At 42.9% G+C, this 24,644-nt stretch overlaps 1 protein-coding gene across 1 annotated transcript; it reads left to right on the forward strand.

The window, feature by feature from the left end:
• The first annotated feature begins 251 nt into the window (after positions 1 to 251).
• On the forward strand, positions 252 to 23,681 carry LOC121900989 (PH domain leucine-rich repeat-containing protein phosphatase 1-like). The gene is made up of 17 exons (XM_042417592.1): positions 252 to 2,208; positions 8,359 to 8,555; positions 9,597 to 9,722; positions 9,950 to 10,098; positions 12,361 to 12,507; positions 12,958 to 13,185; positions 14,256 to 14,458; positions 14,573 to 14,633; positions 14,731 to 14,826; positions 16,880 to 17,035; positions 17,173 to 17,373; positions 17,853 to 18,015; positions 19,305 to 19,435; positions 19,541 to 19,657; positions 20,664 to 20,858; positions 20,954 to 21,191; positions 21,738 to 23,681. The coding sequence occupies exons 1-17, from the start codon at positions 570 to 572 to the stop codon at positions 22,899 to 22,901; spliced, it is 5,211 nt and encodes a 1,736-aa protein (XP_042273526.1). The 5' UTR covers positions 252 to 569; the 3' UTR covers positions 22,902 to 23,681.
• The last annotated feature ends 963 nt before the right edge of the window (positions 23,682 to 24,644 follow it).

Raw genomic sequence — 24,644 nt, forward strand, 5'->3', positions numbered from 1 at the left:
CAAAGAACACACAACATAAAGAAAATAGTAATGAGTTAAGGTGAAAAAGCCTTAGCCTAAAGAGACTTAATAAAGCCACGTAAACATGTTATAGCGTCAAATGGTAACATTTCAGACTATAATACGTAGCTTTTACCGTCGGCTTTCTTGTTCTCTAGCCCAAACAAAACAAGACTTGGTACTTTCCCAGTTGTTTTAACCACTCATACTCATAGCTTTACAAATTCCGAGCTCTTCGTGGCAGTGAATGCGTCATAATTCATATCCAATGAGACCCCGCCCTGTCCACGATGCACCGCTGACCATCACTCTCATCGGTCTCTACTGTAGCAGTGGCAACGCTTCCATGGCGACTGACTAGAAAATCGTTTTACCAGTTCGACGAGCCGGTTAGCTCCTGTCAGAGAGCTAACGGGCGTATTATGAAATGGGATGATGTAGCGGGACAATTCTTTGGACGAACTGCGCAGTACTTTAGCATGCTAAGCTAACGTGAAGTCTATAGCCGTTAGCCGTTAACGCAGGCTAGCATTCACCTGCTAACTAACTGACGCTGTATAGCTAACAGGATGGACCGTGTGAAGGAAAGCGAGTCTGGAGCGCTTTTAACTTCACAAACACCACAGGGGACACCGGAATCTAACGGTGACGGTAGCTCCGTGAAACCCGGTGGGTTAACGCCGCTGTCTGCTGGAAAGAGACCTTCCATCGGGGAAGATGACGGCAGCGGCGCTGAGGCGAAGCTCTTCGGGAAGGGACTGGCGGCCACCTCCCTTCTCCAGATTGCGATAAGAAATGGGATCTATCAAAACCAAGTTGCCAACGCTATCGGCGGCGCGGCCAAAAATATGAACATACCCGCCGTGAAAACAGCCAACATTTACACTCTCACATCTGTCAACAGCACCACTTCTGTCAACTCTTTGCTGGGCAAGAGGCGGCAGCGGCACAAGAGGAATCTGTCGCTGGGGGCTCCGCCGACCAGCAGCTCCTCCGGGTTGTCCTCTGCGGAGGCGCCCAGTCCCGCTCCCTCAGCCTCGCCGCTGAGCACCCTCAGCTTGGATAGGAAGACCTTTCTCCGGCAAAAGCAGTCCAAGCAGCTCCAGGCCTCAGATAAATCATGGGTGAGATCGGACCTCCGGCGGGGCTGTATTCACGTCCACGACTGGCTCACGCCCTGTTACCCGCGGCCGGTGTTGTGCACAGCGGACACTACAGCTCAAGAGGTAGCCAGTAAGCTGGAAGGGAGCAAAGCTGGGGCTGTCTTGAGAATTAACTGTAAAACTACTGCTTTAGCTGACCAAAATGATCATTGTAAGGATAATAATGGACAGACTGATGACATCAGAACTCTTAGTGACAGTGTGTATGTCAAAAACCTCAAAGCAGAAGAGAATGAGGCTCTGCAGTACAGCAGCAACACTAAACAGTGTTATCCTGATACCAAACTGTCTTCTAACTTGTTTTTGGATGATAAAACGGCAAGCAACTCTTCATCAGAGGTCTACCTGAATGACATCGGGGTGGATTTGAGCCTCAGTGTGGCAGACTGTTATGGAGTCTACTCGGGGTCAGATATGGAGAGCAGCACCTGTGAGGACTTCAGCCCAAGTGGACCCAGAAGCACAGAGCACCGGGACTCACTCAGTGACGGGCTGGGTTTGGGCACAGACTCCTCAGTGTTGAGCCCCAACTGTGACAGCGCCACAGAGGGACCCGACCCATTTGAGAGCTCCTCAGACGAAGTAGATCTCAATTCTGATCCGGCACATTCAACCAGCAACTCTGCTGCAGACCTTCCCACCACCACCACCACCACCACCACAGACCCCTGTAATGCTTCCAACCAAGCGACAAGCACACAAGACAATGAAGCTGGTGATAGTGCAGATTCCCCAAAATTAATCAGTCCCCCCTCCAAATGCTCCAGCAGCTCTCAGACCCGGCCCCTGACCAGCCAAGCATCTGTCCAGCCTGACCCGGAGCTCCCCGAGGGGAGCAGAGAATGGCCAGAACCCATCAATACTAGTCCGACCCCAGCCCTCTTTCTCCAGCTGCATGGTGGAGCTGTGCGGCGGCTGGGAGATGATGAGAAACCCCTGCAGATATTAAACGAGTACCTCATTAATCTGGGGTTTGAAGACCCATGCAGGGTGCAGGAGGAGGCAATGAATCCAGAAATCGGCTGCCTGATTCGCTTCTATTTCGGTGAGTACAAAACAACTTTTTTTTTCTGGATAAGATTCATCATTATTTTCCAATCATAGTGTACCTTAGCTGTCAGAAAGCCACTAGTCGCGAGTCACAGCCGGGCCACTTTAGTCGTGCTCGGCTTGTCTCTGCTCATTCATTGTTCATCCATTCTCAGTGTACCGTGAGTGCTGTCATTGTGTTTGGTCAGTCGAACTGTTAAACAAGTGTATTCAATTGTCGTGCGGGGACAATAACCAGTGTTGTGCCTGTAAACCCAACCCCAACCCCTCTGTTTGTAGGCCCTGTAGGGAGACACATCTGGAGGTAACAGGTGTGATCTTTCGGCAAACGCCAAAGACCCAAACTGTAACCACATTATGGATCCTGTTTCTCTTCTTGTTCTCTTGTTTTTTTTGTTGTTATTGATAATGATCCTGTTTTGCTGACAAAGCAGGATAAGAGGATGGGAAAACAGCCATGATCTCTTATGGGATTAGCACAACTGGATATTGTTTTTGACCTTGTTTTTTTGTTTTTTTACACCCTCAACAAAGATATTGAGGATAAAGAGTCAGGAGCTGATGGTGTGATGATTTAGGAGGAAACAGAAAATAACATTTTTTAGAATTAACATGCTGGAAGTTTCTCAATCCTATTCGATAAGTTTTAAGTGTCATGCTCAAGTCTTCTTTCAAGAGCGTTCAAGAGTGGCTCCTTTTATGTAGACTTTACAAAGCATACGCCCAAAGATATACTATTACTAAACATACATAGTGCAAAAATATGTCTGTCTTTCCTCTGTCTCGTCCCTGGAAATGTTATATGGAGAGCCCCCCCCCCCTCCCCTCTCCTCCCCTCTATTGGCTCCCACAGTAACACGACAGAGGAACAAAGCGTGACGTAGAGTTATGCCGCTGGACGCAGGGGCCCTTCCAGCCGCCGCAGACAAACACGCAGCCATGAAAACGAGCAGCGAGAGGCTGGTGTGACAGCGAAGTGGAAGCGCTACCTTCGTGACAGGAACACAGTTACAGTGCGGCGGTGGCGTCATGGAATGAAATAACCATGACATTGCTGAAATCAGATTTTCAACATAAATAATACAAATAACGATGACTTGTGGAAAAATTGTCATACAGCAAGTCATCTAAGACGCCCGGTCCTGACCTCTTGTAGCTTGTGACCCCTTTAAAAACGAAGCAAAGTCAACTTGTGATTATTTTTTCTGTTCAGATTGTTGTTTTAAAAAGTTTATGAGCCCGAAGAAGTTTAACTCCAGTAATTCGCAAGACGATAACAAAGATTAGAGAAATGTCTGGAAAAAATAAACTGAGGTATTTTGTCATGTTTCCTCATGAGCCTTCAGATCTGTTTTGCGACTCAGCGCATTTGGCTGAATCTCCATTAACTTTTAATGAAATAATAATAAGCTCACATATTGCCTTTAGTGATTTAATGCCATGTTCAGGAGTATTGACCTAGTATTTAAGTATATTTTGAGGTTTAAAGTTTGCCAATGGAAACAGTAGCTCAGAAAACATTCTCACCACAAGGTCCATCCAGCAGCTGTTGTGGAGCTTTTGATCGTATCACATGATCGTCACCAGCAGATGGACTTTGCCCAGTTGTTGTGGATTTGTAAATGTTCAAATGTCCATTATCCTAGTTACTTTAAGACTTCTCATTCACATAGACATACTGAAACATGTAAATAAACTAATAAGTTGTTTGTGATTAGACTATTGTGCATTTCTGTAAGTAGAAAAGCTGTTTTAGAAGAAAGAAGGGGGCGGACAAGCAAGTCCACCAATCCCTATAGGCTTGATAGCCTGATGACTAATGCTAAGTAATGAAGTTAACCACATTAACATGCTTTATTTAGCTGTTTTTTTCTGTTTTGTGTTGTGAAATGTGTAGTCTCTACATTGGGTAAATAGAGGTAGGTCAAGAGCATATTGAACCTCAGTTATCTCAACTTAAAGGATAAAAGGATATCCTAATACAGATACCTAACAGAGAGAACTGAAGGACGACAGAAGATAAGATTCTGGACCAAATTAGAAACCAGTAATGTCACATTTACATAGCTTGCACCATTGAGCTGTGAGCTATTTTAGATTCATTCGCTTTTGTGCAGAGTCTTGAGACTGCGAGCCTCCCCTCAGACAAAACTTGGAAAAAAGCCCCCACCGGTTTTCCTGCTTAGTTTTGCTCAATTCCTGGATGCCTATGGGATCATGATTGTTATTCGATCCCATAGACACTCAACAATCCAGCCAAGATAGCCTGATATTGCTGTTATATGACATACTTCAGACTACACCAGATACATAAATAAGTCTGTCAGAAGGCATTTATTAGTTTCTGACTCTGGGAAAATGGGAAAAACAGAACAATTCTTCCCAATCTGAGCTATCTCTAACCAAAACACACACATTTAGGCTATTCTATGTGATCTCCTTTTGATAACTTCCATTCACGGAGCCTCCCCTGAAACTGTTCGGAGCCCTCTTCGAAAACCTCTGCGTTAGTGTTTTATGTATGAAATAGGTTAGTCACCCTCACCTCACACATCATCTTCCTTATGTTACTTTCAAATCCATGAGTCATAAGGCAGCGGATGACTGTCATATTCTCAGCAGAGTCATGTGTAGTCATTTTTACTGCAAGTGCACTTTGATCAGATCACCGCAGACTTTGCTGACTCCAGCTCCAGATCTATAATATTTTGAAGATGTTTTCTTGAGTTTCGACTTCACTAAAAATCAAACTTCTGTCATATTTTTTTTTTTTGCTCCACACTGTCCCGTCCTGTCCTCTCAGCATGTGCAGTATAAATTGTTTCTGAATGCTGTTGTTCAGAGTCGAGCCAAAGGAGTTTGACTCAGCATAATCCCTCTGGCTAAATGCACATTGCCAACTATTCTTTCTCTCTTACACACACACACACACACACACACACACACAAACACAGACACTCAGTGTGCTGACCGTAAGAGAAAAGTGACCTTCATAGAACTCAGATTTCACCTCCTCAGTGTTTCGGATCTCTTTGAGACAGTCGCAACAGCAGACTCCTCTTCAGCCCAGAACTGCAGTACCCAGAGGTCACTTGCTTTACTTTACAAGGTAAAATACTTTACCCAACAAACTCGTCTGACATTTGTGCCCAAAACCGCTTAAATACACGCAGGCTGCGAGAAACAAACTTCTTATTTTGGTCTCAGCGGTGTTGCCATCTCACAATACCAGCTAAAATTCAAGATAACCTCAAGCAAAGTCTTTGAAACTGCTGCTAATAAGGAACATGGATGAAGACTTTTGGATTCTGGGGCCGGTCAAGGACAAGATGCACCGAGAACGTCTCACTATGAAATGAGCAGGAAATAACTATTGGTTACTTGATGAGAGACAGGATGTTCCCCATTCAGAGAAATAGACGGAAGGAAAGGGCATGTATGTGTGTATATATTACACCCGCCTACGTCTCGCCTGCACCGCCCAGGGAAGGGTGGACCCACACAGTACACATTCCACGTTATTGTTTAGTTTAAAATGGGGTGTATTTGAAAGAATCAGTTATCAGTTATATAGATTTACGTCACATTTGACGACTCATAAGCTTTCTGCATTCGGGCAGTTGAAATAGAGAAAACCATATAATCACCTATCCGTTGTTCATGTAACATGAAATCACCAATTGGCATAAACAGTAGCTTCAATCATTTTTTGTATTTTTGTTTATATCATCAGGTTTTATACTCTCAGGAGTCTCTGTTCTTATTTGAACTGATGGTACGTTCAGAACTCTAAAAAAGGTGCTTGCATGTGGGCATATCACTCATCTAGGAATGAACTACAAAAAAACATGAGGCTTAAAGCAAAAAAATTAGTCATCCAAAAGAATTTTAAACATAATCCATGGACATTTTAAGGACTTAGATGGATAAGAAAAGTTGCAGAAACTGTGTGCTATAATGACTTACTTTTACGGTATGTTTTTCCTCTTTTCTTGACCTTTCAGTTTGTTGGAAATCTATCAGTTCGTAACATAATTGTGCTTCTATTTTGGCAAAGAATCTGTTGGAAAAAGCGATTTTTAATCTCAAGATTAAGGCCCTTAAGACATCAGAGAACCCCCGCCAGACCAAAAAAAATCTTAGTTTTTAATGCCAAAAATAACACCAAATACCCCTTCATTTGGAAATGAATAATAATTTGTGTTTGGGAGTCAACTTGAGTCGACCTCTGTGTCGTTTTCTAGGAAACTCTTGACGCCGTTTGAGTGCCACTGCCATCAGAGTCTCCTTTAAATGACTGCAGAGTGAGAGTACGTGTGTATGGGATGCAGTTTAGCTAACGTAAGCATGGCGCCGCCTAAGAATAGAAGAAGCTCTAACGTGGAGGACGGACAACCAAATACAGTATATTAATGATTTTCTCTAAAACTCTGGAGCCAAGCAGAAATACAGATGGGGAAGAAGGGAGAAATAAAGAAGTGGGAGAAGTGAGAGGGGCGGATGATAGAGAAGTGAGAGGGGTAGATGAGAGGAAAGCTTGAGTTAAGTTAGTTCAAGCATAAACGCTGTTGATGTTGGTCCAACTGAAGCTGAACCAAAAAAATAAAGGCAAACATCGAAAATCTGGCTGGGACCCAGAGTGGTTGAAGAACCCCAAATATAACAAACAAATAGGTTAAAACAAGTTCAATGTGTTTAGCTTAAATTTTGACAGCACCAATATGCCTTCCCTTGCACGACGTCTGTTTAGGGGTTTTTTGGCACGTACCACCAGGCCTGAAAAAAATTCTATGGGGAAACACTGGACATAAAGAAAATGAACAAGACTGAGTTTACAGCTATGCTAGCAGCTCTGTGATAAATGCTAATGGTAGCTAACCTTGCGAGGCAGCTGGATTCGTGACTCTGATTGGTCCGAACTACCGGTGGTTCGGACTAATCATCCGAACCAACCAATCATCTGTCTATCACCATCTGGTGATACTTGCCAAGTATTCTTTGAAAGTTCCTGCTCTTTTTCAAACAGTTTCCATGGACGACTTCTCAGATGTTTCTATGTGACAAACCAGCGTCAGTTTAATAGCAGCATGCTCACAATGACAATGCTAACTCGCTTAAGGTAAACAAGTAATGTTTACTGGTAACACTTTATTTGAAACATTCCCATTCCACATTTAAATTGGTACATAAACATTTAATTTGTTGTTTTTAATGAACTGTAATGTAGTTAAGCAGCTATAAGGACATTTCTCAGATGTTTATAACGTATTTATCAAACTATAACTCCTCTTGTGAAACATACATGACAATATAGTGAAAAATATTGTCATGTTTAGAGTAAAATGACAGTATAGCAATCATAAAAAATGTCAATAAAATCTCTGAATCTGGTCAAGCATTTGAAGCTGACTTTCAGTACTTGACGGTCTTTGATACACATTTCAATCGATAACAAATAGTATAGAGGCTCCATCCTCCATGTTCTTCCATACTAGTTGTTTAGTCCTGGTGTGAAACTGTGGAGAAAGTTGAGTGATGTCTTGTTTCAGTCACTAGAGGAGGCGACAGGGAGGATCTAGATGCTGGTGTTATAAGACATTACATAACAAGCTAATCTGATTTCAGGCTTCTTAGTGGCTCAGACTCTCTCGTGTGTTTCTTTTTCTCCGGTGATCACAGTGTAGAGAATGAAACATGCAGAGCAGAAAACACTTTTAAAAGAGAATATACTGTGTCAATGAGTGTATAGTTGCTTTCAACGGGTTCAAACACACACAGAGCAACGCGGCGCTCCGTGACTGCAGCTGAACTCTCGGTGCTTTTTGTGTCAGCGAGGGGTTAATGTAACAAATCACGCCCGAGTGACTGCTCACTCTCTCAGCCCACAGGCTATTAGCTACAATTCACTTACATAACCACACAGCTCTGTGCCTCTCACTCTCTGAAAGAGGAATCCAGTGTGAGGCAGTTAATTCACAAAATCCCACAGAGCTAAAAATAAACTTATTTTATTGTGCAAAAGGCTATTATGAAAAGAAAAGCATCACTGTGTATACTGATCACTAGGCTCATGATTATCAGCAATTAGTTTTACACTCATATAACGAGCTTCTCTCTCTCTCTCTCTCTCTCTTTCTTTCTTCAGGAAAGCCTCGGAGCGTGGGAGGTACTGAGCGCGTGCAGCTTTCTGGAGTGTTCAACGTGCGGAAAGGGAAGCTGGCACTGCCGGTGAACCGCTGGTCAAAGCGTCAGGTCACGCTGAGCGGGACCTGCCTCATTGTCTCGTCCGTGAAACACGCCCACACGGGCAAGATGCACATCCTCCCTCTCATCGGAGGAAAGGTACTGAATGAAAGGCTTTCATGCCTTTACCTGTTAACCAGCCTCCAAGGGACAGAATTCCTCACTGCGGTTTAGACCAAAGATACAAAATATCACCTCTTCTTCAACTGTGCTCTCATCCTGCACTGCCAGATAAATACTGGCCCTCGTTCAGATTCAGGCTGGGCAGCAACACAGTATAATTAGAAACACTTCCTCATTCAAGTGAATAGGAAGGTGTGTCCAAACTATTGTTTGCTACTGTACAGTAAATATATAAATATACCGTGAAATATTTCTTAGTTTAAGATTTTTTTAAATCCTCCACCCATCCACATAAACAAAAAAGACGCATTTATATACAGTTTACAGTATTTATATAATCTACTACAGCCTGAGTGATAAATCATCCAGGCTGATATCAGCTCATAGCAGATAGAACAGTATGTGTGTTTATGTCAGCTGATAAAAGACAAGAAAGTGAAGTACAGAAATGTCAAAGATAACAAGTTTATTTTTCAATCATAAAGCGTCCTACTCTTGTTTGTAGTTGTAAAAAAAATGAAGATAACACTATCAAAAATGTTTTTATGCATGTTATGGGTTGTGTCAAGAAAAATAACATTGGCTGATGTATCATATTGGATTTTTCAAACTCTCAAATACTGGTATCGGCCTCAAATATCCTTTATCAGTCAGACTATATAATATAGGCTAACAAACATATCAATAATGACGTAATTGAGGCTGAAGTTGCTGTCTTGTACAGTCTCCTTTTATTCTGTTTGGTTATATTTTCCCTCAGGACTGTCTACACCCTCACACCTGTACATAAAACAACAAAATTACCTCACAATCTAAATTTGATTTAGATTTAATCTGCAGAAGTATAAGGTGGATTCCTGCAATATGAACCAGTTCCAAAGAAGCACTGAATGAAGCAAATAAAACCTTCATTTCAACATACTTTTGGAAAATGCACAGTCATACATTAGGCTGGTTAGACAGGTGATTTGTTAAAAGAAAAGATGCAAGGAAGCTAAAATGTGTTCCCTGCTGCAGGTGGAGGAGGTGAGGAGACACAGCCACTGTCTGGCTCTCAGCTCAGCTGGTCCTCAAAGCCAGACCTATTACATCAGCTACGACTCCTACACAGAGCACCTCCGCTGGCACAGGACGGCCTCAAAGGTGTGTGACTGTACATACTGTATGTCTATATATGTGTGTGTGTGTGTGTCAGCTCTAGCTCCTTCTTGTTGCCATGTTTGTACCGCTCTTTGCTTCATTTTTACGTCTTCTCATAAATTCAAGTTCAACGTATCAGCATTTTACACAACTTAACTGCCTGCTGTGGACTTGGTCGTTGTCATAAGTCGCTCATCATGTCGTCCTGTCGCTCCCTCCCACTGTGTCAGATTGCATCCCAGAGAGTGAACTCAGTCGACCTGTCGTGCTGCAGCCTAGAGGAATTGCCCGCTCAGCTGTTTTACAGCCAGGACCTCACCCACCTCAATCTCAAAAGCAACTTCATGTCCCCGCACAAAGGTGTTCCAGCACTCACCAGGTGAGTTTTCTATCACCAGCACTCAGACGGGGTCTACACCATCCTTTTTGTGTTTTAGGAAACTAGTCAACAGGAGGAGCCCACAGATGAAAAGCAGTTATTTTTTCTCCCTCTTTGTCATTCTTTCCTTTGGACGTGGAATGTCCCTCAGTGGTTTTTACCGTCTTGGGGAGCTACCATATGGTCTAAAGAAGAAGCAGCTTAGATCAAATTACACATGACGTGTGTGTGTGTGTGTGTGTGTGTGTATGGGAGGCTGTGTGGTTTGGATGATTAAAAGCCAGCTACAGTAGAGATGAGAGATTTGACATCCAGCCACCTGACCTCCGGGGCAGAAGGCTCTTCCGTGGTTTCCAGGTCAGCTTGTTGAATTGGTCCCTGCCGTCACGTTCCTCTTATGTAGGAAAGGCCTTCCCCATTGTGAGGGTAGTGAGCTGCAATTAGACAGGCGCTCTGTCCCACACAAAATAGTACAACACTGCAAAATAAAGGGAAATGACACAGATCATCAAACAAGGACTCAGTAGCTCTTTGAAGTGGACTAAATAAAGCTGCTATGAGATAAACTGCAACTTAGCAAAAAGGAATAAAAAAAGGAACCAAACTTGAGTGCTATCAGACTTCATAAAATAGCATTGACATAAGGTTGTAATCTGTCATATTTAAAGCTGAAATCTGTAGATTTCACCAAGTGAACATCCTCAACAGCGGCTAGAAGTGATTAAAATGATGTTTGAACCTTTAAAAAAAAAAGAACATTCTCATCAAGTTAATCTTTGTCCAAAGCTGCCAAGAGTTTTTAAACACAAAAGACACAAGACTCTTCCGCTACTTTGACAATTAACTCAAGAGCAAGATAAACCTCGTCATATTTTCTTGACTTCAGTTGGCTTGACGAGCATCTCCTGCTTTGTTTTTTTTCTTTGTTCATTTGGTATTAAACATGTCGTTTTGTGATAATGTGAATTTTGATTTGATTTTCTATGATTCAGATTGATTCAGCTTTAGTTCACTTAACATTTTTACCTCCGTTCATGCTCTGCTACGGTTTGAGAATAACTGAACTAAAGCATCTGACGTCTTTTTCTTCTACCGGCGGAAAATGTATTCATCAGCACATGGCCTGTATACAGACTATTACTTTATTGCAAGACTTAAAGGTGCAGTGTGTAGAAGTTAGTGGCATCTGGCAGAAACTGAATATAATATTTATAAGTCTGTTTTAATTAGTGTGTAGTCACCTGCAAATAAGAAGTTAATAAGTTGTGTTTTCGTTACCTTTAGAATGAGTCCTTTATATCTACAGAGGGAGCAGGTCTTAATCCGCGGAGCCCAACATGGTGGACCACCATGTTTTTACAGTAGCCCAGAACGGACAAACCAAACACCGGCTCTAGAGAGAAGGCCTTTCACGTTTTTCACAAGTTTTGCAGCCACCGCACATGCTTGAAAGGGGAGGGTGACAATCTGCAATCTGCAACCTCACCGCTAGACACCACTAAATCCTACACACTGCACCTTTAAAGTCATGTTTAGTGATCTCATACTTGTCAGTCACATGTTGTCAGATTAGACTAAATGGCTGGAGGTCCACCAATCGAACAGCATTATCCATTCATGATACAGTGCAACATGCACACTTACACACTCTCACCTTTCTGTTTCCCCTTTTGGCATCTTTTCCTGCCACTTTTCATAACATCAGATGAAGACTGTGACATTTTTGTGAAAGAAAAACGAGTATACAGTATATGCAGGCATTGTCCTTCCATAAACACACACTTCCCAGGCAGTGTTTTGAGGAATGTGTTTTTCCTGTGACTTTCCCTCGGAAGGACGTGGGTCCGGCTCAGCTTTTCACCCTGGCCCCTCGGTGAACTGCATTAGGAAAGCCAGGAAACACACACACACACACACACACACACACACACACAGCTCCTACCTGAACCACATGCTGCATTGTTATGGTGAAATCTTTTAGTCGTGTAAACATTTAGTTTTAAATAGCACTTGTACTGTATGTTTTATGCAGAGAGACCTTGTGCAGGCTTCCTTCTTGGTAATTTTCCCTGTTTATCACACAGGTGTTACGCAACTTAAAAAAAAAAAAAGTTTTCACAAGTTTGTTTTTGTCAGTGCCTAAATTCAGAAGAAGGCCAGAGTCTGATTATAGCACAGAGAGATTAATATCTTTGTCCCTCTTTGTCTGCCCTTTTTTTCTTCCTGCCCCTCCCCTCTCTCTCACTCTCTCCCTCTCTTCAGGTTTTGTAAACTGAGAAGCCTCAGTCTGTCAAATAACGCTCTGTCTGAGTTTCCTCTGGCCTTGTGTGACATCACCTCCCTCACAGAGCTAAACTTGTCTGGAAATCGTCTCTCGTCTCTGCCTGCAGAAGTTGGAACCATGCACAAGTAAGTAGGCTGAAAAGAAAATGTCGACCTCTGGGCTTCAGTTATTGATGATGATGATTTTAATGATGACGATAATTTGTCAGGTTATTGGCCAAGAGCAGAATGTATCCTCGGTGACCTTTTTACTTTGCTAACAGAGATATCAGACAGGAGTTTGTCATCATTGTGGTTCCATCAGTGCAGATTAATCCTTCTCTCTGTATTAAAGTGAACAGCAGGCCGAGCACCAGACTCCCGTCCTGATAATACAGAGGTTTTGTCAGGTGAACAAAGCGCAGAATCATGCTGATGCTGTTCCCTGCACGACTGGGAATTCGGGGTCAAATGCTCAGTTATTGTCTACCAGCAGAATGTCTGTTTGTTATTTATCAAGCAGACGATAAAAGATCTACTGCTTTACTGTGTTCTATATCATTCATGCATCGAATGAATAATGTCGTTTGTGTTCAGCTTGCAGACTCTTCTTCTGGACGGTAACCTTCTGAGCTCTCTGCCTGTGGATCTGGGCTCTCTGGAGGGCCTGACCTACCTCGGCTTGTCCTTCAACTGTTTCAGCTGCGTCCCTCCAATCCTGGAGAAGCTCAGAGGCTTGGAGAGACTCTGTCTGGCAGGGAACCAGCTCTCTGTCCTGAATATGGCGGGGCTGCAGTGGCTGCCTGCTCGCCACATAGATCTCAGGTAAACACATCCGCACTGACGCAGATCTTTTTAGAAGCAATACTGGAACAAAGCTGGTTTGAAATATAAGACCTGTCAAGATGCTGCAGGAAAAAATGTGCTCTGTGTTTCTCTGTGTTGTTTTTTTTGTCCTGTGGATTTGGAAATCTTACAGCTAAATAATTAAAGTTGAGTTTAGCCTCCGGAGCCATGCTAGCAGCGCGGCTCCAGAGATGATCATGTCAGCCTGGTCCAGATTGAAATAACTCAAAAACTGTTGGATGGATCGCCGTGAAAGTTTGTACAGACATTTGTGGTCCCCAAAGGATGAATTTTGATGACTTTGATGATCCTCTGACTTTCCCGCAAGGGCCACCATGAGGTTGACATGTTTGGTTGTTGAAATATCTAAAGAACCATTGGATGGATTGATGTAAAATTTGGTACAGATATTCAAAGTCCCTAGAGGATGAATTCTAATGACTTTGATTCCTAGACTTTTCCATTTAACCATCATGAGATCAAAATTTTAATTCATCCAATACTTCGGTTTATGACCAAATTCCTGCAAAACTAATGATTTCCAGCAGCCTCGGTTGTACTTTGTGTTTAGTGCTAATTAGCAGATGTTAGCATGCTAATGCACTAAGCTAAGATGGTGAACATGGTAAACATTATACCAGTTAAACATCAATATGCTAGAATTGTCATTGTGAGCATGCTAGAGGTTTAGTTAACATTACCGTTTAGCTCAAAGCACAGAGCTGCTAGCATGACTCTTCTTTATTTTTGTGGCCAAAACAATAAGGGTTCAAATTGGAGCTGAAATAAATGATTATTTTCTGATTAATCGATTAGTCATTTGGTCTTTAAAATAGCAGAAAATGTCAGTCACTCTTTCCTAAAGCCCAGGATGCTAAAACATATCCACATTTAAGAAGCTGGAATCAGAGAATTTGGACGTAGTCTTAAAGAAATGACTAAAAATGATTGATAGATTATCAAAATAGTTGGTGATTAATATAGCTCTAAATTGATTTGTAAATTGACAGACTTACCCTCTTTCGTCATGTCCATATTCTCTTGTCCAGGCTGAACCGGCTTCAAACGGTGACAGTAGGAGACACGGAGCAGCTGGTCCACATCGTCCAGCTGGACCTGAGGGACACTGGTCTACAGGAGCTGGATGTCAGGCCTCTCTGTAGGCTGGAACTCCTCCGCTGTGACAGAAACACTCTCTCCCTCCTCAGAGTCAGCGGTCACGCCCTCAAGAGCCTGCACGCTGCACACAACGGTACTAGCACTTATTATGTGTTGCATGGATGTAAAACAGATCATGTTTGACACTGTATATCCATTCACACTCACAGTCTATAAAGAGTCAGGAATGTTATGTTTGTGTTTGTAGAGCTGAAACAGCTGGAGGTGCAGCCGGTGCCAGAGAATCTGACTGTTCTCGATTTGTCCTGGTAAGAAGGCGCTTTACTGTCATATTTACAGTGTGGAAGAGAAGGATACGTGCTTTTTCTGAGCTGGATGCTGATGCTGTATTTATTTTCTCTAAAGGAACAAGCTGGACTGTGTCCCTGACTGGGTGTGTGAGAGCAGCAGACTGGAAGTTTTAGACATCAACCACAATTCTGTTACTGAGCTGCCCATACAGTAAGTTTTTCACCAATAAATAGTGCACAAACGGGTTCCTAAAATGCCAGTAATACAAATACGTTTTTGTCTTTGGAATAATTGAAAAAGTCTCTGATCTGAAACTTTGATTTTGATCTGAACACAGTAAACTTTAGATTATTTCAGTGCTGTTGATAGATTCGTATCCTGCATCTGTAACGCATTAAAATCTGAAAGGACGCAGCAAACTCATGCAGGGAATGCACCCCATTTTTTAATTCAAACTGCCAATATGTATATTTTTAAACGTTTTGTCACTACTACAGAAACACCAGGTGACTGCTAATTATCAGCTAATTGTACCCAGTTTCTAACGGCAGCAGGGCTCTACAGTCGCATTTGCCCCTAAAAATAGATATAGATATTTCCTCCCGCTGTTAATCTTTCAAAAACTAGTATTTAATAGTCAGATAATGTATAGTATTTATTAACGGTACATCAGTTTCACAGAAAAGAAACACTGTCAAGTATAAATATCAGAACACTGCTAACTGTAGCCTCAGTTTGTGCCTCTCACAGAGCTGCTGGTAGCGTTAGCATATCTGATAAGAGACGGCATGCTAATAAACCAAATATGTATTACTTTTCCATGGCAGTAAACACAACACATGGGCCGATAACGGACTATGCTGTGCTATATTCAGAGCTTTACAAGATATTCAGGGCTGATGACAGTAACATTAACATGAGAAACAGCAAGCTGAGCCGCTAACGTTAGCTCAGCTACAACACAGGTGTCACTCAGAAACTTTTACAAAGGGCCACGGATGTGCTTCTAGTGACTGTCAAAGCTCCAGCTCTGTGTTTCCAGCGCGGACACGGAGAGTTATTTTGCTCGCATTTCTTCTTCGTTGTCGCCTACAATCGCCGTCCATCTGACTGTCTGTTCAGCGCCTCCATAAGGAGGAGGAGGGTAGTGGCGCTCTGGTAGTGGTGAGCCGAAGTAGCTGATCGATTCAGTTACTGTCGATCGTCTAATCGATTAATCAGCCTTTGCAGCTCTAGTTTAAAACACACAATGAATTAACTTCCTGTCTGCGGTCCAACACAAAAACGTGAATGATAGTTCAGTTCCTGTTCTGTAATTGAACAGGAACCCCTTGAGAAGGAAATGATGTTCTCTAATACGGATCTTGCATCAGGCTGCCTTCAGTGTATTTAAATATAAACGCACAGCACATCAGAAACAGCAGCAGGTCGTAGCTGACAATAGGATAAAGACAGTAAGACTTAATGTGCATGTTTCTAAACTACTTTCCTAGTTAAACATGAAGTGCTCGATGGTGTTATTAATGACTCATGATGAAACTTAAAAGCTCAGCGTTCTCGTTGCCCTTCAGCTTCCCTTTTTATAAGTCACATTAACATAAAAGGCTCATATTTCTCAGTATAATATGACCTCCTGTTCCTGTCAGCTGCAGTGTATATATAGATTTTCATTTGTTTAATTGTCAGATACGTTTTCGACTTAACACTACAGTTTGTCAAAATAAAATAACAGTCTTACAAAAGCTGGAAAGATTTCTAGTTGATTTCTAGATATCTAATTATACAAGAAGTAAAAAAGCCTAAAAATTGGACCATATCACTGCCAACTCTTTGATACTCGATGCTCTGATGCTACTGATTTCTTGAAGCAGGACTTTAAGCTCTGCATTGTGAAATTGCTGTGACATTTTTGTGAATGAAACTTGCCTACAAACGGAGCGTAACAGGTTGCCTTATATGGCAGTTTTAGGGGAGTTATTTATACTAATGATCAGATCCCATGAACAGATGACGTTCATCAGGCTGAAATGAACGATTTACAACAAGTTTGTGCAGTTAAGAGTTTGTTGAATCTGACTTTGGACACTTGTACAAGCAAAACTTGTGAACTGTGAGTGAACTCGAATATTCCTCAGTGGAAAATCAGGTGATTGTAGCATCATACGTATCATCAGGGTAAAACAGAGTTAATACTGGCGATGATGTTACTGGTTTACAGTACACACAGAGAGACTGAGCTGGCGTTGTTGTTTGTGTACTGTAGGCTGCTGTCCAGTGGGAGCCTGAGAAAGCTGCTGGCAGGCTGGAACGATGTGTGTCGGCTGGCTGAGAGGCTGGAGAGATCGCAGCTAGAGGTCCTGGATCTCCAACACAACCATCTGATCGAGCTCCCACACAACCTGTTCATCAAAGCACAGAGGTAAACACAACAAATATCCTTTGTTTTTCTCTCCGTAATGTCTTTTTCACTCCTCTCATCTTTCTGTCTTTGTGTCTTTGATTTATTACGCCACTTGTTAAAGCACTAAATTAATGTTCTTTTTCGTTTCATCACAGCTTGAGATACCTAAATGTGTCGGCCAATAAGCTGGAGAACCTCCCTGCGGCCAGCCTATCAGACGACAGTTTCAGCAGCCTGGAGGAGCTCTATGTGACCAATAACAACTTGACAGATAAGTGTATCCCTCTCCTGACGGGACACGGCCACCTCAGAGTGCTTCACCTCGCCTACAACCAGCTGCAGACCTTCACCGCAAGGTAAAATACTGTACCACACATGATCAGAGCCTGCCAACAACTACACTGCTTATTTACCTTGAATTGTGCTGCATTGAAGGACAAATCTCAAATAAAAAAACAGAAAACACACATAGACGCAACGTCACCCTACAAGTAGTGGTCTAGTAGAGTTTACAAAAGTCTAGTTAAGAGGTTTAGCTTCCCAAAACACACTGAGTCTGAGATCTGGAGCTCCTCCTGAAGAGCATCATCCAATTTTGTGGACTTAATTGTAGGCTCGAGGGCCACCCAAGCTCACATTTACTCGCATTCCTTTGCTTTTATGAGTTGTCTAAATCCTAAAAATACGGTACACTTTGTTTTATCATCCAGTCTCAAATCACAGCCCTCCCCTTCTAGAAAGGTCACAAAAGAGATGAGTTTGATAAATGTGGCTCCAAAATAAAGTTTGCAGTGCCGGCGCTCTGATATAACCGTACCTCCTCCTCCTCCTGCAGTAAACTGGCACAACTGGAGCAGCTGGAGGAGCTGGACCTGAGCGGCAACAGACTGAGAGCCGTACCCACCACCATCCTGAACTGTCAGCGCATGCACACGCTCTCCGCCCACTCCAACTGCATCAACGCCTTCCCCGAGGTCCTCCAGCTGCCTGAGATCAAGGTTGGTCTGATACATGTGGTTATTTAGCCGTAGTGGTCTTCCTCAGCTTAAAATTTTTTGTTGTTGTGGCCACATTGTTTAGTCATAGAACAGCTGTGGAAAGAGATGACATCACCAAGGGGGTAACAGATTAAAAAGTAGTGGCTCTGAACTTGAACCTTGAGGAATCCCACAAGTTATTTTAGAGTATTTTGAACAAATGATCATCTGTTACTGTCAAAAACCGCAAGATTTTTGGCAACCAGGTTCATCCTAGTATCATCAACTACTTTTCTAAGGATGTGTGTACTATAATAAGCCAGAAAACCAGAATGAAACTTTTCTAATTCGAGAATAGTCTGGGTGTTGATGGGTGTAGGCCACTTTTTTTTTAAGTTAGCTTAACTAGCACTAACTAGGGAAAGCACTATAACTATGACCTTTTCAGACACTGGATTAAAAATGTTTTTAAAAAAAGGAGGCAGGAATTGGGTGCACAGGTGGAGGATTCCAGTTTTATCACGACTTTCCTGAGCAGTGTCTCTTGTGTAACAGAAAATTAAAGGTAAAAATCAGCGTCATTCTAGTTTGATGACAAAAAAAAAAAACAAGCTCCCCTCTGTCCCTTTATCTCTTTGTCTGTCTCTACCTCTGTGTTCGTCTTTATTGGGTTCGGCCAGATCAGGAAATCCTTTGTAATCTCCTGGTAACTCCTTAATCTCTGCCTTTCTCTGAATCCAAATGACAGTTTTCATCAATGTGTGTGTGTGTGTGTTATGTATATATGTCTGTGTGTGTAGTGGAATTGGGGAAAATAAAATAATAATTCAGTAACTACAACGTGAAAGAGAACAACTTAGGAGAAAACAAACTCCTGAAACACGAATAGTTCACAGAGTAGAGACAGAAGAAGAGAGTCAAACAGTAGCGAAAATATTGGCAATGCAGCTAACATGTGAAATAATGTTTCCACCCAGAGTCGGAGGACAAACAACCTACTGTTAGTGAGGGAAGCCTCGAGAAAGTACCAAAGCTTCCACTTACTTAGAAAGTGCAAAACAGTTTTATAAGTCTGATGCAACATTCCTGAGATCTGCAAAATCTGCACTCTAGTTATTACATTTGTGGATCAATATCCTTGTTCATCCTCCTATTATGCTTTATTTAACATGGTCATACAAGAAGAAAAGGTATTGAAATTTAAAATAAAGGTATATGAAGATTCAATAAAAAACATCTTGTCATCAAAGTGTGTAAATCATGAGGTCGTTGAGGCTCATCAGCGTATCATCTGTCTTGTTCTCTCTCAGTGCGTGGATCTGAGCTGCAACGAGCTGACCGACATCAATCTGCCGGAGTCGCTTCCTCAGAAGCTCCAGGAGCTGGATCTCACAGGAAATCCCCGTCTCAACCTGGACCACAAGAGCCTGGAGCTCCTCAAGTATGGAAACTGAAATATACAGTTGTAATAATCTCTGAAAATGATTAATTATTTGACTTGCCGACTCATGAAATCATCCTCTTTTCCTCCTCCTCCTCTCTGCAGTAATATCCGATGTTTCAGGGTGGATCCGTCCCCGTCTGCTCCGTGCGTGAGCGAGAGTCACGGGGCTCCTGCAGTCTGGAGTCACGGCTACACAGAAGCCTCCGGAGTCAAAAACAAGTCAGTCGACTCGTCCCCCTCGCTCATCTGTTTCTATATCTGTCTGTCTGCTGACCTGAACATAGTAAACTTTATTTAGATTATTAAGACCTTTTCCAAACTACAGTTACAATACACTGAAAAAACACTAAAATACAATACTGTTAGATATAAAATAAAAAGCTCAATCAAAGCAGAAAAACAAATCATAGAAAGGCGATTAATATAAAAATGTTTTTGTAAAAAGAAAGCAGTGACTCAGCTAAACAGTTAAAGTTTGATCCAGAACTTTTAAAAGCTCCTGGTCAGCAGAGCTGAGAGGTGTTTGTGCCTATCTGACAGTCAATAAAACATTTTTAAATGTTGTCAATGAAATGTATTGGTTTTGAACTTTGGACATTATGCAGGATTTTTTTTTTTAATCATTTGTCCTCAGAGAATATGGAATTTTAAGATCAGAAATACACAAGAACCAAACTGTTGCAGGTCTCAAATGTAATTAACAGGATCTTATATTTTTTTAAAATGCAGTAGAAGCAGCTGCATTACAACCAGGACCACAGTAATGTGTTTTTAAGGATCTAGAGTTGGTCGGTAGTCTTAAGGGGCCAGTACACTCCTCCAGACGTGTCTGTCAGATGATCAAATAGCTTCGGAAAACCCCACCATATTTCCAAAGGCTGATGAGATGAGGGGCTTTCTGTCACGTTCACACACACATCACACAGCGATCAGTTTGCAAGCTGCGTGGAGGTGAGAGAGGAACCAGAGTTTTTTGATTGCAGCTTTTTGGAACAACTATAAACATATTTGGTTCCTGACGTGGTCGGACAGCAAGTCGTAAAAAACGAGCTTTACTGCTGCGTTCTGGACCGGTTGCAGATGTGCAGTCACTGAACCGTTCAGGCGTATAAATAAAGACTAAAGGCAGGTTGAGATGAAGGCAGCGACCGCATGTGTGTTTCTTGGCAGCGTCGTTCTGGTTATTCATTGATAACCGCTGGATTTTCTTGTTTGTTGTTCTCAGGCTGTGTGTGGCTGCTCTGGCCCTGGACAGCTTCTGCGGGATCCGGGAGGCCCTGTACGGAGTTTTCGATGGAGACAAGAACGTCGAGGTGCCTTATCTGCTGCAGTGCACTATGGGAGACGTGCTAGCGGAGGAGCTACACAGGGGCCAGAGGCAGGAAGACTACATGACCAACACTTTCCTCACCATGCAAAGGTAGCGGATCAATTCCTCGAACGACACGCAGAAAGAAAACGATCTGGTTCCACACACTCGTCTTGAGAACAACGCTCTGTGTTTCTCTCCTGCAGGAAACTCGGTACAGCGGGTCAGAGGATGGGCGGCTCAGCGGCTTTATGTCACATCAGACACGACCCGGTGGCTCCCGGCGAGCACGGCAGCTGCTTCACCCTGAAGGCCGCCAACGTGGGAAGGTGCCAGGCTGTGTTGTGCCGAGATGGAAAAGCTATGCAGCTCTCCACCATCCACACTGTCAAAGAGGAGCCGGAGTACCAGAGAGTCCGGCAGCATAATGCCATCATCACCGAGGTAACGGCCAGCATCATTCTCTCATTTCCAAAAAATTTATAAATATTTCAATTTATGAAACAAAAATACAAAACATTTGCTGGTTCCAGCTTCTAAAATGTGAAAAGGTCTGTTTTTCTTTGTTTTGTCAGTGTAAATGAAATATCTTTTGGTTTTGGACTATTGGTTACATAATACAAAACAATTTAAAGATGACTTTTTATCAACTAAATCAATAGTTCCAAACCTTTTTTGGCTTCTGACCCCCTAAAATAAAGATGTCTACTGCAAGCCCTCGTCACAGGTTTAAGATATTATAAGATATATTATATTAATAACAATAAATACAAGATATCACCAGTTCAAGAAATACAAAATTCTTCCCTCAGGCTGTTTAATTTGAGTCATTTTTGTGGCCTGAAGATGTAAAATCATCCAGTAATTAACAAGAAAACAGCAACGATCGGAAGAAAATCTGAATGAACAAGTCAATTAAATCTGAATACATGAATTGATTACAAAAATAATCATTAGTTACATAAATTACATTCTTCTCCTTCTCTGCAGGACAACAAAGTCAGTGGTGTAACTGACTCCACCAGAATTATGGGATACTCCTTCCTGTGCCCATCTGTGACCCCGCGACCCCACGTCTCCACGGTGACGCTCACCCCGCAGGATGAGTTCTTTCTCCTGGGCAGCCGGGGCTTGTGGGACATGTTGTCTCCCAGCGAGGCGGTGGAGGCCGTCAGGAACGTCCCGGACGCTCTGGCCGCCGCGAAGAAGCTGGTGACTCTGGCTCAGAGCTACGGCTGCTCCGACAGCCTCAGCGCCGTCGTCGTGCAGCTGAGCATCACCGAAGACTGCTGCTGTTTCTGCGAGCCGCCGCCTCCGCCTCCCAGCCCCGGCCCGGGTGCGCACGCACACGCCGGCGCTCACCCCTACTCCTCTGCAAGCGGCGACGGCATACCGCTACCGCCCGCCTCCTCAGGAACCGTCAGTGAGCTGAGCAGTGAGTTCAGCACGTCCGAAATGAGCAGCGAGGTGGGCTCCACGGCGTCCTCGGAAGAGCCGCCACCCCAAACCGAACCTCTGACGTCTCACCTGAACCTGCCGGGGCGGGCCGGCGTGCGGAGAGCCGCTTGCGGAGGTGGGAACTTCCAAAGGCAGTTCTCCGGAGCTCTGTCTGACAACGGGCTGGACAGCGAGGACGAGGAGCCCATCGCCGGCGTCTTCTCTAACGGCAGCCGCGTGGAAGTGGAGGCCGACGTCCACTGTCTGCACGGCCGGGACTGCACCGCGCCCCAAACGCACACTCATGCACACTCAAGCACAAGCATTCCTCCATCCGTCGCCTCGAATCACGAGCCTTCACCTCTCCCCCTCTCCTCCCTGTCTCCCGCCGCCCCTCCGTCCTCTCCTTGCCTCAGCGGGGAGGCTCGGTCAGGGACTCTGGGTCGCAGGGCTCGAGCTAACGGCTCCGTAGCCTGCCAAGGGAGGAGCCAGGACCTCATAGAGGAGGCGGGCGACGTCCCCGTCAGAAAGCAGGGCGGCTACTTCAACGCACCCGCCCAGCCGGACCCCGACGACCAGCTTATCATCCCGCCGGAGCTGGAGGAGGAAGTCCGGCAGATCATCCAGCAGCAGCAGCAGCAGGAACAGATGCAAACACACAACCAGCAAGCACACACCTACCAGAAACCTGCGGACTACTTCGTCACACCTCTCTAACTTCTGTCCCCCTCCTCCACAACAGCTGGTGTCAGTTTCTCATCCAGTATTTCAGAGTTAGTTGAGTTTCAGGGATGGAGAACTGTGGAATCAGGACCGTCAGTCTTGACGCTCTGCACTGCGTTCATTCGTACCGCTTCCTCCAAAAACCTAAGAGTGTTCTGAACATGCTTAAGGACCAGAGAGACTGTGTTTTGTTACAGTTTTTTGTTATTTACTTTATTTTGTACTGTTAACTCTATGCCCCAGGAAACGCAATGCAATTTTTATAACACTTTATGTTGATTAAATCATCAAAACGTTTAATGTAATTGATTTGAATTGATACCATATCTTTAATTTGAAAAAAAAAAAAGCATTTTGAATGCTTTTTATTAGACTTTTGAATTCATTCTGTTAAGTGGTACTTTGAATTCTTCTGTTGTAGCAGACATTTCCCCTGTTCGTCATGGTTGTTGGCCTTCGGAGTTAGTGAACTGTCAAACTAACTCCTAGGAGTTTAATACTTTAAAGTGACCTAGTCACTGAAGCGTACTAATATTCTCTGAGAGAAAAGATGATTATTTCAAAAGGCTGTTATTCCAGGTTCGTGTTCTCGGGGGTGTGCAGAGTTCAGAGTGGTGCTGCAGTGGTGAGTAAATGCTGAACAGGAGGGATCCTACAGTTACTACCAGCTCAACGAATGTTCTCAGAACAGTGTTCAGACTGCTTGATGATGGCAAACCGCACAAGAGAGCTACTTTTGCTATATAATAAATTAAAGTTTTCAGATAACTGCAATGTGTCGACTCTTTTCTCTCTTTTTGATTGAGTGATTGGGGGGGTGGGACTCAAAACTCAACTCAAAAATGTGTTTTTCTTCTTCTTCTTTCAGTTGGACGTTTGAGTTTCACTGTGCAGAATGATGCATGTGCAGTCTGTTTCATTCATCTACTGAGGGGGGGAAGTACTGATGAGTAACTTTGTGAAACCGCAACTCAATCATGGATTCTGATTTTTTTTTAAAGCCATATCAGAAGCAAATGATTATTCAAAGCAGAGTCTTAAACAGTCTTAAAAGCTGTCAGGAGAGGATCTTTAAAGGATCAGTTCATTCAAATCACAGAAAAAAAATCAGTTTCTCACTTGACTGTTTCATACTTTCATCAAGAAAGTTGAAGTTCTGGACACTACAAATAGATGACAGGTTGTGTTTTGAACAGATTACAAGTCTACATAACTACATTTACTCAAGTACTGTACTTAAGTGCAAGTTTGAGGTACTTTTACTTGAGTATTTCCACGTACTGCTACTTTATACTTCACTTCTTAAATAAAAGTACCAGTACAGCAATGTAAAAATACTCCATTACAAGTTAAAGTCCTGCATGAACAATCCTACTTAAGTAAAAGTACATAAGTATTATGAGCTTGATGTAGTTAAAGTATTGCAGTAAAAGTACATAAGTATTATGAGCTTGATGTAGTTAAAGTATTGCAGTAAAAGTAGTGGTTTGGTCCCTCTGACTGATATATTATTATATATGACATCATTAGATTATTAATAGTAAGTTCTGATACACAAATCTGTTTTCAGTTTTTGGACTTTTTCTCTCATCTTTGATTTTTGCTGAAATATTGGATCATTTGAACATTTATTGAAATGAAAGCATGTGAGAAGTTTGGAGGGAAAAATCACTATTTGGTGGAGCTGTTAACAACTCATAGACATGTGAAATGTAACTAAAGCTGTCAAATAAATGT

Source organism: Thunnus maccoyii, chromosome 7, assembly GCF_910596095.1.
Source record: "Thunnus maccoyii chromosome 7, fThuMac1.1, whole genome shotgun sequence".
Classification (NCBI taxonomy): domain Eukaryota; kingdom Metazoa; phylum Chordata; class Actinopteri; order Scombriformes; family Scombridae; genus Thunnus; species Thunnus maccoyii.